This window comes from Phacochoerus africanus, chromosome 10 (genome assembly GCF_016906955.1).
Source record: "Phacochoerus africanus isolate WHEZ1 chromosome 10, ROS_Pafr_v1, whole genome shotgun sequence".
NCBI classification, from domain to species: Eukaryota; Metazoa; Chordata; class Mammalia; order Artiodactyla; family Suidae; genus Phacochoerus; species Phacochoerus africanus.
Genome location: NC_062553.1, coordinates 10,841,549 through 10,857,441, shown reverse-complemented (window position 1 = coordinate 10,857,441; position 15,893 = coordinate 10,841,549). Strand labels below are relative to the sequence as shown.

The window sequence follows — 15,893 nt, the reverse complement described above, 5'->3', positions numbered from 1 at the left end:
AATGCTATGTGTGTTCTGGCTGCTCCACTGACTGGCCATACCCCTATTTCTCTTCCTCCCCTCATGCTACCCTATTTCCTGAGACAACAGCATTGAAATTAGGCCAGTTGATAACCCTGCAGTGGCCTCTAAGTGTGAGACAAAAGGAAGAATCTCACGTCTCTCCCTTTAAGTCAAAACCTAGATGTGATTAAGTTTAGTGAGGATTGCATGTCAAAAGCCAAGCTCTTTTTCACCAAACCGTTGGCCAAGTTGTAAAAGCAAAGGGAAAGTTCTTGAAAGAAGTTAAAAGTGCTACTCCAATAAACACATGAATGCTAAGAAAGCCAAACAGCCTTTTTGCTGCTGATAAGGAGGAAGTTTTAGTGGTTTGGATAGAAGATCAAACTAGCCACAATGTTTTTTAAAGCCAGAGCCTTATTTAGAGCAAGGCAGTAGCTCTCTTCAGTCTGATGAAGGCTGAAAGCGATGAGAAAGCTGCAGAAGAAAAGTTAGAAGCTAGCAGAGGTTGGTTCATGAAGTTTGAGAAGCCATGGAGTTCCTGTCGTGGTGCAGCGGAAATGAATCCCACTAGGAACCATGAGGTTGTGGGTTTGATCCCTGGCCTCGCTCAGCGGGTTAAGGATTCAGTGTTGCCATGAGCTGTGATGTAGGTCGCAGATGTGGTTTGGATCCCACATTGCTGTGGCTGTGGTGTAGGCTGGCAGCTGTAGCTCCAATTCAACCCCTAGCCTGGGAACCTCTGTGTGCTGTGGATGCGATCCTAAAAAAAACAAACAGAAAGGGTAAGGTTCTGATAATATGGAAACTGTAGCAAGTTATCCAGAAGATCTAGCTAAAATAATTAATGAAGGTAGCTACTACACTTAACAACAGATTTTTAGTGTAGAAGAAACAGCCTCATATTGGAAGACAATATCATTGAGGACTTTCATAGCTAGAGAGAAGTTAATGCCTGGCTTCAAAGGAGGCTGACTCAATTTTTAGGGGCTAACACAGCTGGTGATTTGAAGTTGTATGCTTATTTACCATTCCGAAAATCCTAGGGCCCTTAAGAATTATGCTAAAGCTACTCTGCTTGTGCTCTGTAAATGAAACAACAAAGCCTGGATGACAGCACATCAATTTACAACATGGTTTGCTGCATTATTTTAAGCCTATCATTGAAACCTACTTCTTAGGGGGATAAAAGAAGTCCTTTAAAAATATTACAGGTTATAGATAATGTTCCTGGTCACCCAAGAGCTCTGATGGAGATGCACAGTGAAATTCACGTTGTTTTCATGCCTGCTGCTAACACAGCATCCATTCTGCAGCCCATGGATCAAGGAGTCATTTCAACTTTCAAGTCTTACTATTTAAGAAATAACATTTTGCAAAGCTATATAGCTGCCATAGATAATGATTCCTCTGATGGATTGGGCAAAGTTAACTGAAAACCTTCTGGAAAGGATTCACTATTCTAGATGCCATGAAGAACATTTACGATTTATGGGAAGAGGTCAGAATACCAGCATCAATAGGAGTTGGGAAGAAGTTGGTTCCAACCCTCATGAATGACTTTGAGGGGTGTAAGACTTCAGTGGAGGGAGTAACTGCAGAGGTAAAAACAGCAAGAGAACTAGAATTTTAAGTAGAGTATGAAATGTGATTGAATTATCTCTGTATAAAACTTTAATGAATGAGGAGTTTCTTACTGAATGAAAGAAAGTGGTTTCTTGAGATAGAACTTATTCCTGGTGAGAATATTGTGAAGATAGTTGAAATGACAACAAAGGATTTAGAATATTACGTAAACTTAGTTGTTAAAGCAGTGGCAGGGCTTGAGAGTATTGACTCTCGTTTTGAAAGAAGATCTCCTGTGGGTCAAATGCTGTCAAAAAGCATTACATGCTGCAGGGAAATTCTTCATGAAAGAGAGAGTCAGTTAGTCACGGTAACAACCCTTCACTGTTGTCTCATTTTAAGAAATTGCTTAGCCACCCCAGGCTTCAACAACCGTCATTTTGATCTGTCAGCAGCCGTCAACAACCCTTGGCCAGCAAAGAGATTATGACTTGCGGCTGAAGGCCCAGGTGATACAATAAGTACTTTTAGCAATCAGTAACAGAATATTTCTCCCCCCCCCCCTTTTTTAGGGCTGTATCTGCGGCATATGGAAGTTCCCAGGCTAGGGGTCGAATCAAAGCTTCAGCTGCCTGCCACAGCCATAGCCACTGCAACATGGGTTCCTAGCCGAGTCTGCGACTTACACCACAGCTGCCTGACCAGGGATCAAACCCGCATGCTCATGGGTAATAGTTGGATTCGTTTCCACTGCGCCACAAAGGGAACTCCTAAAGTATTTTTAATTAAGTAATGCGCATAGATTTTTTGGACATCATGCTATTGCACACTTAGTAGACTACAGTATAATGTAAAGGTAACTTTTTTTTTTTTGTCTTGTCTTTTTAGGGCCGCACCCGTGGCCTATGGAGGTTCCCAGGCTAGGGGTCCAGTCAGAGCTGTTGGCTGCCGGCATATGCCAGAGCCACAGCAATGCCAGAGCCAAGCCGTGTCTGTGACCTACACCACAGTTCATGGCAACACTGGATTCTTAACCCAGTGAGCGAAGCCAGGGATTGAACCCGCCACCTCATGGTTCCTAGTCAGATTCGTTTCCGCTGTGCCACAACGGAAACTCCTAAATGTAACCTTTTATATGCACTGGAAATCCAAAAAATTTGTGTGACTTGCTTTATTATGGTAGAACTTTTATCTAGAACGGAACCTGCAGTATCTCTGAGGTACGCCTGTACCGTGTTCCTCTTGCTTTCATACATTTGCATTTGCTCTCTCTCTCTAACATGTGTTTATGGGCTAGCTTCCATCTGTTTCTATCTCCATTACAGTTTAAATGTCTCTTCCTATGGGAAACCTTTTGTGCCCCCTCCCCCTCCCCGCACCAAAGCTCTTCAGTATGTGTCCGGAGAACATTTATCACATGATATTATAATTGCTTGTTTAGGTTTGGCTTGAGATCCCTCTCGACTTGGTGAGGCCAGCGAATACATATATGGTTTACTCACATTATGTGTTTGTGATAATGAAGTTTTTATATTCCATGCAGTCTGTCCTCAACTAAAAAATTTTAAGTTTCAGCAGTCTCTACGTTGAGATACCTTCTGAGATCTTTTAGACCACATTTAGAAGCTTTTTTTTTTTTAATTATTATGAGCTTTTTTTTTCTTTTTGCTTTTTTTTTTTTAATTATTACGAGCCATTCACCTTTCCAGGAAAAGAAAAGAATCAGTAAACTTCAAACCCTATACTGTCTTCCTTTAAAGACATCTATCTCTAGGCGTTCCCATTGTGGCTCAGTGGAAACAAACCTGACTAATATCCATGAGGATGCTGGTTTGATCCCTGACCTCATTCAGTGGGTTAAGGATCCGGCGTTGTCATGAACTGTGGTGTAGGTCACAGATGTGGCTCAGATCCCACATTGCTGTGGCTGTGGTGTAGGCAGGCACCTGCAGCTCCGATTTGACCTGTAGCCTGGGAACTTTCATATGCCACAGGGCTGGCCCTAAAAAGACAAAAAAAAAAATCTTGTGTAACTGCTATAGCCCCAGTCACGCCAGTGAGGTTCTGGACTGCCACTGTTAATTTGAACTGTAGGGATACATCAGGCAATCTATGATTTAAGAAAAAATAGTCTTTTTTAGTCAAAATATAAGAAGTATGCATTTAAATCTCTCATGTGTATGGGTGTCTTGGTCAGTTGTTTTTATTTTTTATTATTTATTTATTTTTGTCTTTTTAGGGCCACATCCACAGCATATGGAGGTTCCCAGGCTAGGGGTCTAATTGAAACTGTAGCTGTTGGCCTACACCACAGCCACAGCAATGCCAGATTCTCAACCCACTGAGCAAGGCAAGGGATCAAACCTGCAACCTCATGGTTCCTAGTCGGATTCGTATCCTTTGCGCCACGACGGGAACTCCCATAAGCTGTTTTTAATAAACCATTTTTTTCCTTTTAAACATTCAGTGACAGAGCATTAAAATGTATGTACTAATCTTTGTCCGTTAATGTCTCTCACTGAATATGCAATTATTTCCATAATTTACAATGGGATCCAGTTCATCCCTGGCCTGGAAACTTGCATAGGTCACAGATGCAGCTGTAGAAAGAAAACAAACAAAGTTTATTCTAATCTCAATAGTTTACATAACTTTCCTTACCTTTACTTTCTAATTTCCATGTACCTGCATAATCATGCTAATTGTTTTACTAAATTTATTGTATTATTAGTTTCTTAATATCCCTGACAAGTAGACTGTTTCTAGATTTCCCATTCTTTGCTATTGTAATACAGAAAATTGATGTTCTCAATTTTGTTCTTGATATTTTTCAGCTCTGCCTTTGCCATTTTAGCCAATTTCTCATGTTGTCCTTTTTATATAAATTGTTATTTTTATTCTTCTAGGGTATGCCATTAGGTTTTTCATTTTATTGAAGTGAAGTTCATATACCATTAAGTGGTATAAATCAGTGGGTTTTTGTTTATTTACAAGATTGGCAACCATCACCACTATCAAATTAGAGACATTTTCATTAGCCAGAAAGAAACCCTATGCTCATTAGCATAGGGTTCCTCATTCTTCTTTGCCCCCAGCCCCTGACGACCACTCATACTTTCTGTGTCTCTGTCTATTCTGCCTGTTTGGACATTTCATATAAATGGAATTATATAATATGTGGTCTTTTGTATCTGACTCTTTTTATGTGGCACAGTGTTTTTAAGGTTCATCCAGGCTGTAGCATGAATCAGTATTTTGTGGTTACATAATATTTAATTGTTTGGATATACTATATTTCATTTATCCATTAAATTTATTAATGGATATTTGTGTTGTTTCCACTTTTCGGATATTATGACTAATGCTGCTGTGAACATTTGTTAGCAAATTTTTCTGTTTTTATGTTTTTATGTCTCGGGTATATATTTATGAGAGTAATTTTTGGTTACATGCTGATGTCATAACTCTTTGAGGAACTGCCAAACTGATGAGTAATTTTCTTGATAATTGTCATTTAAACAATTTAGTAGGAGAATGCAGATTACAATTCCAGAATTCAGTACTTCTTTTCTGTAGGAATTGAGTTACTTTTATGTTCCTACAAAGAAAAATTTCACGGAACTTGTTTATTGCATGTCTTTAGGGTTTTTTTTTTTTTTTTTTTGTCTTTTTGCCATTTCTTGGGCCGCTCCCGCGGCACATGGAGTTTCCCAGGCTAGGGGTCTAATCAGAGCTGCAGCCACCGGCCCACGCCAGAGCCACAGCAATGCAGGATCCGAGCCGCATCTGCAACCTACACCACAGCTCACGGCAACGCCAGATCGCCACCCCACTGAGCAAGGGCAGGGACTGAACCCGCAACCTCATGGTTCCTAGTCGGATTCGTTAACCACTGCGTCACGACAGGAACTCCTGTTTATTGCATGTCTTTAGAAATGTCTCTGTTACATGTGTCCTTCATCCTAAGGATGAAGTTAGTTGTCATGTTTTATAGAAATTCTTTAATTTTCTCATTACCAAATTGAAAGGTATATTAATGGTAGTCTACTGGGCCATAGGAATACCTACATTTTTATAGGTTCTATCATATATTTTTGTTATTAATATATTCTGATTGTTGACTTGCTTCTCTTACAGGGTTTTGACTCTGGGAGGAGGGCTGCCTTATTTGGAGCACCTTAATCTCTCTGGTTGTCTCACTGTAACTGGCGCAGGCCTGCAGGATTTGGTTTCAGCATGTCCTTCTCTAAATGATGAATACTTTTACTACTGTGACAACATTAACGGTAATACCTTTTCACATTGAGATAATTTTGGATGAATTGATTTAAATTTGTTTAACGGTTCTGAGAATTAGGGTTTCTGTTTTGTTTTCGAGATTTCTCATTACTAAAATATTTTTACTTTTAGTCTTTTTCTAAAGGTAAGTTTTTCTCGTGGAGAGAGATTTCACCTCTCTATTCTGTCAGCTCTTAGAAATGTGTAGTAGCTTAGTCATTCCAAAGTGGGAGGTTGTGTAGAACTACTAAAAGTCTCCTCATCTGGGGGAGCTCCTCTAGAGGGAAGGAGCACTCGATAACCCCTTAGGAGGATCGATGCGCTAGATACACCTAGTTCTTAGGGATGATAGCATCAGTTTTCTTGTAGGACAGCTTCGTAAGATGTGGTAGAAAAAGGAGAACCGTGGTAGCGTGAACTCCTCAGGGACTCTGGGTTTGGTTCCACGTAAATCTCAAATCTCGTACAAGACTGAGGAGGATGCTGTGGTATTAGGAAGAGGCTGAAGTGCTTTAAACATGACCGGAATTCCTATCGTGTGTTAGACATTGGTTCTTGAACCTGCTTTTAACATTCATCAAATAAACATTTCTTGATTTTTTGTTTTATTTTGTTTTTTTAAGCCTGTTCCCACCCTGCAATGAACCTGATTAAAAATGTGCTTTTTCAAAGTACATTCAGTGCCCTATTAGGCATTTGATAATCACTGAAATTCTAAAGCATAAAAATTGCTCCTCAATTACTAGCAAGCAAATCAACATCCTATATTTATAAATTTTCCTATACGGAAAAAACTTACATGGTTCAGATTCTGCAGTATCTTTTTACATCATGTGCGGTTATTTTTAAGAGTCCGGTTCATCTTAAGATGATGGGAAGATCAATTGAATTTCTCTCAGGCAGGAAAATTGACAGGAGCTAGGAAGATTAGAGGACATATCAGTAGGCAGAGAAGTTAGCAAATCTGCCATTTCTTAGAGATTAGATTTTCCTTAAAATATATATGAAGCGGTAAGAGGTAGCAGCTCTTGTTTGTGTAACCACATTGGTGATGCCCAGGACGACCTCCCATGTTCTGGAAATAGCAACACTAAGTTGGAGCCTTTCTTTGCTCTCTCCTGCCTTCACTGTATAATAAGGAATGATGAAAATGAATTTCATTTTAGCTGCAACCTGCACAGTGTACAGAAGAAAGTTTGGGTGCAGCAGTGAAGCACTGGCTTCTTTTGCAGATGGAATGAGTTTGAGGAGAGGTTTTTTTTTTTTTTTTTTTAATTTTCATTGTAGGTTCAGGGTAGTACTTCCTAAAGCTTATAGGACACATTGTAAAAAGTAATCAGTAAGCAGTCATTTTTTATAGAAAAAACATCTTATTGGTAGGTTGCATTAGAAGTGTCTGCACTGATTTTAGCATAGGTTATGGTTGCGGGAATGTATCTTCTCAGAATCTAATTTTTTATATTTATTTTAGGGTTTATTGGGTTGGTAGGGGGATTGGGTTTCACCTCATTTATATGATCTGCCTAACGTGTATGTGTGTGTGTTTTTAAAACTTCTTGAAACAATTTAGATGATGGGATAAAGTTAAATACTTAAAATCTTGTACTTTGTTAGTATGTTAGAATTCCTTTCATCTTGACCGGTTTTGAATATATAAATATTAAAGTGTTCCAAAGTAACAGCTACATTCCTTTTGTTCAGTGTTAAGATTTTTTTTTTGATAAATGAGTGGTAATTTTCAGTAAATGAATTTTAATGAACTTGTCTGACTTCAAAAGGTTTGAAAGGAAATTGATAGTGCTTGTATAATCCAATACCAAGCCTCTTTTTACAGCTTCTTAAAACATGATTTGGGGAAAATGGAAATCCTTTAAAGTTTCCAAGGTTGCTTGTCAATAAACTTATATTCCAGAGTTCCAGCCAGTTGCTCTTAAAGCATTGTTCTGATACAGTCTTTTCCTTAAAAGGACATATGGACAACCTAGAAAGTGATGGAATAAAGTTGCAATGTATCCAGTTTGCAAGATGACTCTGTCGATCCAGTATCTTTCATTACAGTTCAACTTGTGCACTAAATATTTAGTGATTGGAGAACTCCCTTTTTATTATTACTTTTATTCTGAGAGTAGTCAATATTTTTATATGTGTTCTTAGACTAATAGGCATATTTAGGTGACACATCATATTTTAATATTTGAGAGTAACATTTAACTAAAAATGTATTTTGTCAAAAGAGTTTACAGGAGTTCCCGTTGTGGCTCAGCGGTAACGAACCCAACTAGTATCCATGAGGATGCGGTTCGATCCCTGGCCTCATTCAGTGGGTTAAGGATCCGGCGTTGCCGTGAGCTGTGGTGTAGGTCACAGATGCGGCTCGGATCCTGTATTGCTGTGACTGTGGCTGGAAGCTGCGGCCCCAATTGGACCCCTAGCCTGGAAACTTCCATGTGCCACACATGTGGCCCTAAAAAACAAAAAGCAAAAAAAAAGAGAGGGAGAGAGTTTACATAGTTAATTACCAGATTACTAACTAAAAGAAGTGAATATTGATAAATGATATTCATTAACTAAATAAGTGATAAGTAAAACAACATTTTGTGTTTGCTAAGCACTGACAGATTTTGGAGAAGATCATTTAGTAATCAGGTGTTCAGACAGTATCTCCTGTGAGCAAGATACTGTACTAAGCATTGGCATAAAGTGTCATTTTTATTCTTCTGAATGATTCTTCATGACATTTAAATTTGTTATTTGATTGATGAAAGAGTTAAGATTTAAGTATAAAAGAAGGCTTAATAGCCATAACATGTAAACAATTCTTTGTCATTTAAGAAGTGTTGGAATTCTTAAATGCATGGAATTGCATAATTTTAGAGCTCTGAAGAACATTTGAACAATGACAGCAAATAAACTTTTTGTATTGATTTGCATTTCATGTCTGTTTAATGTATGAATAAGATAGATTAGCTCATAGTTGTGTAGGTGATACAGTCTCAGATGATTTGCTCTCTTATGTTTCTAATTTAAGTTAAAGAGGAATTAAAGGTAAGTGAAGGTAAGTGCAGATATATAGCATAAGATACCTAAAATTAGAAAAACCAAATAATTCAGTAATAAAAAATTGGGAAAATAACAGTAGCTAACAATAGCCAACATTATCGCTCTTCTTATATTTTTAAAATGCTTTCTTACAAATTTTATTTTTTACTGTGCATTTTGAAGATTTTATTTAATGGTTTTGCAGGTGTTATTTTTCGGTTTACTTTATTATTATTTATTGTAATTTAGCCCTCATATATTATAACCATTTAGATTTTTTATCTCATATCAAGATCAACATTTACTGCTGATAAGTCAAATGTTTACCTTTTGAATTCTTTGTCTATAGAAGCTCTCCGTGAGATATTTGGCAATCCAACATATCTTAGTTATATTTCTTTCTAGTACTGCTTCACTGTTTCTGTTGCCGAATTATTCTCTTGTCCACAGTCCTTCTGTGATGCTTAAGAGTTTGCTGTTAACATTGCTTATGATTTCTGTGCTTTGGAAATTGCTCTTCTCCCCTGTTTTCTATAGTATGAAACTAAAGCTAAAAACAGTGGTTGTCTTCTCTTTTGCTTTGCCCCAGGCCTTCAGCAAAGTAAAATCTCTTCATGGATGATAATCATTTTTGTGGATTATTAGGATCAGTCCCTGGAAATGTCACTGACCTCATGATGGGGCTATAGTTTTGAGGTAGTTAGTATTACAGGTATTGGTTAAGTGCCATTTATGCCCTTAGACTTCCACTGAAGCTCACATTCTAGGGAGTTCCCATCGAGGTGCAGTGGAACCAAATCCGACTAGGAACCATGAGGTTGCGGGTTCGATCCCTGACTTTGCTCAGTGGGCTAAGGGTCTGGCGTTGCCGTGAGCTGTGCTGTAGGTGGCAGACTTGGCTCGGATCTGGCATTGTTGTGGCTGTGGTGTAGGCCAGCAGCTGTAGCTCCGATTGGACCCCTGGCCTGGGGATCCCCATATGCTGTGGGTGCGGCCCTAAAGAGACAAAACAAAAAAACCAAAAAACAAAAAAACCCAAAAAACTCACATTCTAGTGCATATTTGAGGGAGAGGGAGCACACTGTATATCAGGAGAATTTTGTTTTGTGTTGAAACAAGGAGATGCTGACAGATAGCAAGATAGGGTTACTTCCTATCTAATAAGCACATTTTTCTTCCTCTATTATCCCTACTACCATTTTTTAGACTTTGAGAGCAAAGAGTTTTCTCAGGTCACCAGTGTGGATGCTGAGGATCCTGGGCCTCTGTTTTTTGGGGAAGATGGTGAAAAACTGTGTAGTACAGGTATACCTCAGAGATTTTGAGAGTTTGGTTCCAGACCATCGTAATAAAGCAAGTATTGCAGTACAGTGAGCCACATGAATATTTTGGTTTCTGAGTGCATATAAAAGTTAGGTTGCACTATACTGTAGTCTCCTAAGTGCAGTAGCTTTATGTCTAAAAAACCCAGTGTACATGCTTTAATTTAAAAATATTGATTGCTAAAAAATGCAAACCGTCTTCTGAGCCTTCAGTGAATCTTACTGGTAACATTAAAGATCACTGATCATAGATCACCATAACCAGTGTAATAATGAAAAAGCTTGAAATATTGTGAGAATGACCAAAATGTGACACAGACAAGAAGTTAGCAAATCTGTTTGAAAAAAAAAATAGTGCCAGTAAACTTGCCTAATGTAAGGTTGTTACAAACCTTAGTTTGAAAAAAAAAATGCAATATTTGCAAAATACAGTAAAGCAAAGCACAATTAAGTAAAGTTCCTATGTTTGGAAAAATAAGAATTTTTTGAATAGCTTCCTTTGCGGCTCCATTTCATTTTCTCTCTTGAAAACCAGTAGCACACTTCACTTTGGTTTCAGCCATTGCTTATGATTTTTTTTTTCCTAGGCCACTGTTGATTTCAGTACAAATTTTTTTCTTACCTTTCTGTCCTTGAGAAAATAGAAACGTAGATGTTTTGAAGTATTTCAGGGAGTTTCTGTTTGGAATGTTGCACCCAAGTCTCCATGGCTCTTTCTTCATATTTCTCCCTTTCAGAAAATTTAGAATAGAATTATATACTGAGAAAATGATAGATAATGTTTCTTCAGAATCCACCAGTTAAGCGCATCACAGGGACTGTTTGAGGGCAGTGAGAGTGAGGCAGGATGCTGGGTCCTGGAGGAAGGCTCTGCTGAGTGATTGGCAGGCAAAGCAGGAAGCAGTGTGAGGGGTGAGGAAGGGCAAGCTGAGCCGGGAAGGTGGGGAGTAGTGGTTAAAGCTGAAAATGTGTCCAGAGGGAAAACCCGATCAGACGTTGTCAGGTAGGAGGAGAGTTTCAAACCCTAGGATTCCTTACTAGGGCATTTCTGCTAAACATCTAGTAATAACGTAATAAGAAGTTTTATTTTGACTCTGGTTAAAATGTCTAACATTGTATCTTATTTTAGGGGAAAAGAATCTTAAAAGGAATGCTACTTGTGTATTTTAAGTATTTGACACATTCAACTTTTCATTTTCAAAATGGATTTTAATTTTGACTAAATAAAAAGTAGCCTTGTAATAATTCAGTTTTATATTTGAAATTATCTTAAACTTTTATGGAAAATTTTAAGCATATAAACATAATGTAATGAATCCTTACATATCATTGGCTTCAGTAGTTATAAAACTGTGGCCAGGCTTTTTTCATATACCATTGCCCATTCCCATTCTTGCTTCCCAGATCCCAGCGTCATATTAATTTTAAAAGTAAACATAAGTATTTGATAATAAATCGTAAGCTATTGCAGTTCCACTATGCTCGTAAAGTTCATTAGCTTCTTCATACATTATTATTTTCATAGTGAAATATGTGGGTGTTATACTTCATTGATTGTATATCCTAAAAAATTAGCCCTTTGTGTTTTGTATATTGCGATTTCAGGAATACAAAGAAAAATTAAATTCCAGGAAATAAGTATGTTCTATATATTGTGAGTAGTTATTTTCTTGTAGTGCTAATAGCATAGTTGCCTTCTTTTACAGTGGGGTGCTACTTTAAAAAACAAAACAAAGTTAATTTTTCTGAGTTAAAATCTAGATATCACTCCAGGGTGGTAGTATTTTAAAATTATAATCTATTTGATAAAATAAATATTATTTTCTATAATTATACTTCATGTATTTTTATGGTCCTTAGAGCAATTGCAAATATTTTGGTTCTAATTGATGAGTAAAGAACTAATTAACTTTGTTCATGGTGCAGACATACTGAAAGACTTCAGTATAATTAAAATGTCTTTTCCACATTTTCCGGACTTTATGAAAACATTCATTCAGAGTACTTAACATTTGAATATGTGCCATGATATCTCTTTGACATTTTCTGATTCTCAGCTGTGTTCCCTAATGGATCTTTTAATCTGGTGTCTGGGTAGCATAATGTAATTGAAATAAAATGGCAGCCATTCCACAAATGTGTCATTATTGTCTTTGTAATTGAATCACAATTTTTATTATGTCTTGTATATGTTTTTAATCAATCACTTATTATATACCTAATTCTGGAAGATAATTTCATATAATTCTACCACGTGATTTATTTTGGGTAAAGACGTTAAGTAACAACATGGCAAATATGTTAAGGCTGTGTCTATATTGTTTGTTTTTAACAAAAATTTTGAATATAATATTTATTATGATTGCTCAATACTGGATTCTTTAGCTTATCTATTACAGATAGGGTTGTTTTTGCCTTAATTATATTTCTAGGAAGGATGCTTATGGTATAAGAAATCCACTGTTAAGTTAACCTGACAGTCTTGCTTCTGTGGGTTGTCTCTTTTCTTCTTGGATTTTTTTATTTTGTAAGATTGTTGCAGGAAAAAAATATTTTCTTTCACCTATATTTGTCAAAGTCAAGCTGCCGCTGGTGATTTTTGGGCTGAATGATTTTTTATACACTCATGAGATTTTACTTCTATGTTATAAATGTATTACTAGAGAAAAAAATCAGTGTTGTACTTCTTTTATTAGCATGATTATGTTTATGTGACAAGAAATTCCTTCTTTCACACTTTTCTGTTTTCATACAGGTCCTCATGCTGACACCGCCAGCGGATGCCAGAATTTGCAGTGTGGTTTTCGAGCCTGCTGCCGCTCTGGCGAATGACCCTTGACTTCTGACCTTTGTCTACTTCATTTAGCTGAGCAGGCTTCCTTTCATGCACTTTACTTACAGCACATTTCTTGTGTTAACCATCCCTTTTTGAGTGTGACTTGTTTCGGCCCCCTTTCTTACAGCCTCAGAAATCTTAATTTACCAGTGAATTGTACAGTGTTGTTTCTCTTGCAAATCATATTTTTGTTTTAGAAAGGGATTAGGTCTTTTCATAGGGTGAGAATAGGTTTATCAGATTTCTTTTAAACTGAATACTTTGAAAAAATGTCTCTAATGCCATGCCATTTAAAGTATTTTTTAGATTATTTTGAGTTTTGAAGTCAGTGGGTTATTGGTTCTCTTTATAGATAAACACTGTACCAAGCTTTGCAGATCTTTTTAGACATACATTTCTGAAGTTTTATTTTTGGAGACTGCACATTTTGGAAACCAGTCTCTTTTCCATAATGTTTCCTTTATTTGAACCATTCTCAGAGGGCCAATTCAAACATAAAAGATTTTTTAAGATTATAAGTAAATTGGCTTTTTGGTGTTAGCTCAGTGAGCTGGCGCAGCACCAGTGTATTTGTATTCGTTTTCTTCAAAGACCCCTGGTTGCCACCACTGTCCCTTAAATTGTCACATTTGGGAGGGGTTTTTAAAAGTTCCACAGTCATTTGAAGAAATGTATAAATAAAATCTGCTTTGAGGACTTTACCAAGTAATTTCTTTTGTGTTTTGATTTTATTATAAATCTCGATCCAGGGTTACTTTACTGTGAAATAGGACTAAATAGGTCCTCTGGGCTCCCATGAAATCATGACCCTGACAAATAAGTAGTTCTAGACAGACGCCTAATTTTCTGGAGCTGATTTGTCTTTTTGAAATTAATCGTGCAGTAAGAATTTGAATTTGTAAGCTTATCTTTGTTGCTATTCAGAAAGGTACATATTGAGTCTATTTTCTGCCATGCCATGTATGATTTTATGGCATGAAGAGGAGAAAAGTCAGCAGCACGTCGTCTGTTTTTGTAAGCGCCTGCACGGTCATGGGAGAGGAGGTAATCTGGCAATCATGTTCTTTGTGGTACCAGGTATTTTTTGTTTGTTTTATTGAGGAAGAGAAGGAGTAGGAAAGGTACAGATTTCAGTTCAGGCTAAAATTTTTTTTACACAGAGTTGTCTAAAGGTGAAGGAAGAGTCATTTGATGGGGTTATAAATAATAGACTCGGAAATTTCATCTTTCTCTAAGTGTTCTCATTTTGATTCCATTGCTGTTAACATTTGTGAAATAAAAGATGGAGCCCCAAGGGTCTCTTGTACATAGGATAGGGCAGCTGTGTGAGCAGCCCGTCTTACCCCTGAGTTTGTGTCTCAGCTTAAGTCCTCATGTCTCTTGTGGCACCAGTACACTTAACTGATGCCTTTAGAAGTCTGGCCTAAGCACAAAGAAAAAAACGTCTGGATTCCCATAGAGAACTTGAGAGGAAATCTCAGTTTAATGAGCGCTTACAGGGTCAGGAGTTTTATTTTGTAAAGTTGACTGTTTTGTGATTATTGCATTTTTATTTCCTTAAGTGTTTACTAAAGTTTATTTGAAAAGTTGACATCAGGGACTGTTTCAAGAAAGCAAACTAAAATAAGTCTTTTGGATTGAGTCCCAACCCTATACTTCATCTTTTTTTTTTTTGGCTGTGCCCCATAGCATGCAGAGGTTTCAGGGCCAGGCATCAAACCCACACCTCAGCAGCAATATGAGCCACTGCAGTGACGACACTGGATCCTTTACCAGTTATGCCACCAAGGAGCTCCCCATGTATGTATTTATATGAACTGCATGGTAAAAATTAAGTCATCTATAACCATGGCCTTGAGTCATCAAGGAAGGACTAAAGTTTATACTGCATGTAATCAGAAAACAGTATAATATTTTGGAAGTGAAAGTTTTGATACTACTTAACGGAAAAAAAATTCACGATAAGTGATTTTTTAGGATTTGGCTTAAGTGTTCTTTATAAATTAATTTGAGCAGCTGATATCCCAGGGGTTCTAGGTAATTGTGGTGCTTTGTCCTGTGCTAATTAAATAGGACTTGAACCATACTGCAGTATGTGAGCACAGTATGAAAACTCACTGTTTTTCTAACATCCTCCCCTCCTCCCAGTTCCATAGGGTGATAATATAGTTTTTCTTTATTTTTTCTAATTGTTATTTCCCCAATACATTTTTTTTCTACTGTACAGCATGGTGACCTAGTTACACATACATGTTTACATTCTTTTTTCTCATATTATCATGCTCCATCATAAGTGACTAGACATAGTTCCCAGGGCTACACAGCAGGATCTCATTGCTAATCCATTCCAAAGGCGATAGTCTGCATCTATTAACCCCAAGCTCCCCATCCACCCCACTCCCTCCCCCTCCCCCTTGGCAACCACAAGTCTATTCTTCAGGTCCAGGATTTTCTTTTCTGTGGAGAGGTTCATTTGTGCCGATAACATAGTTTTTAAATATTAATTGCTGTTTATTATTAAGGACAGTTAATGCTTTAAAACTTTTCCTAAATTTATTTCTCATGAAATATAGTTGATATACAATATTATGTTAGTTTCAAGTTTACTAAGAATAGTAACATTTGGACACATTATAAAATGATCACTGGTAAATCTGGTAACCATCTATACCCATAGAAAGTTATTACCGTATTATTTGCCATATTATGCTGTATATTACATCCCAATGACTTACTGTTTGTACCTCTGAATCCCCTTCACCTATTTCCCACCCCCCATTCCCCTCTCTTCTGGCAGCCACTGGTTTATTTTCTGTATTTGTGAGACTGTTTTTGTTTTGTGTGTTAGATTC

The 15,893-nt window shown here is 37.2% G+C and overlaps 1 protein-coding gene across 1 annotated transcript in view; it reads left to right on the top strand.

Annotated features, from left to right (window-relative positions):
* Nucleotides 1-13,742, top strand: part of FBXL5 (F-box and leucine rich repeat protein 5) — a 45,081-nt gene extending 31,339 nt beyond the window's left edge. The window contains exons 10-11 of the mRNA XM_047798220.1: nt 5,704-5,852; nt 12,961-13,742. Coding sequence (XP_047654176.1) covers nt 5,704-5,852; nt 12,961-13,037 — 226 coding nt within the window. The 3' untranslated portion in view covers nt 13,038-13,742. The remainder of the gene's footprint in view (nt 1-5,703; nt 5,853-12,960) is intronic.
* Nucleotides 13,743-15,893: the final 2,151 nt, after the last annotated feature.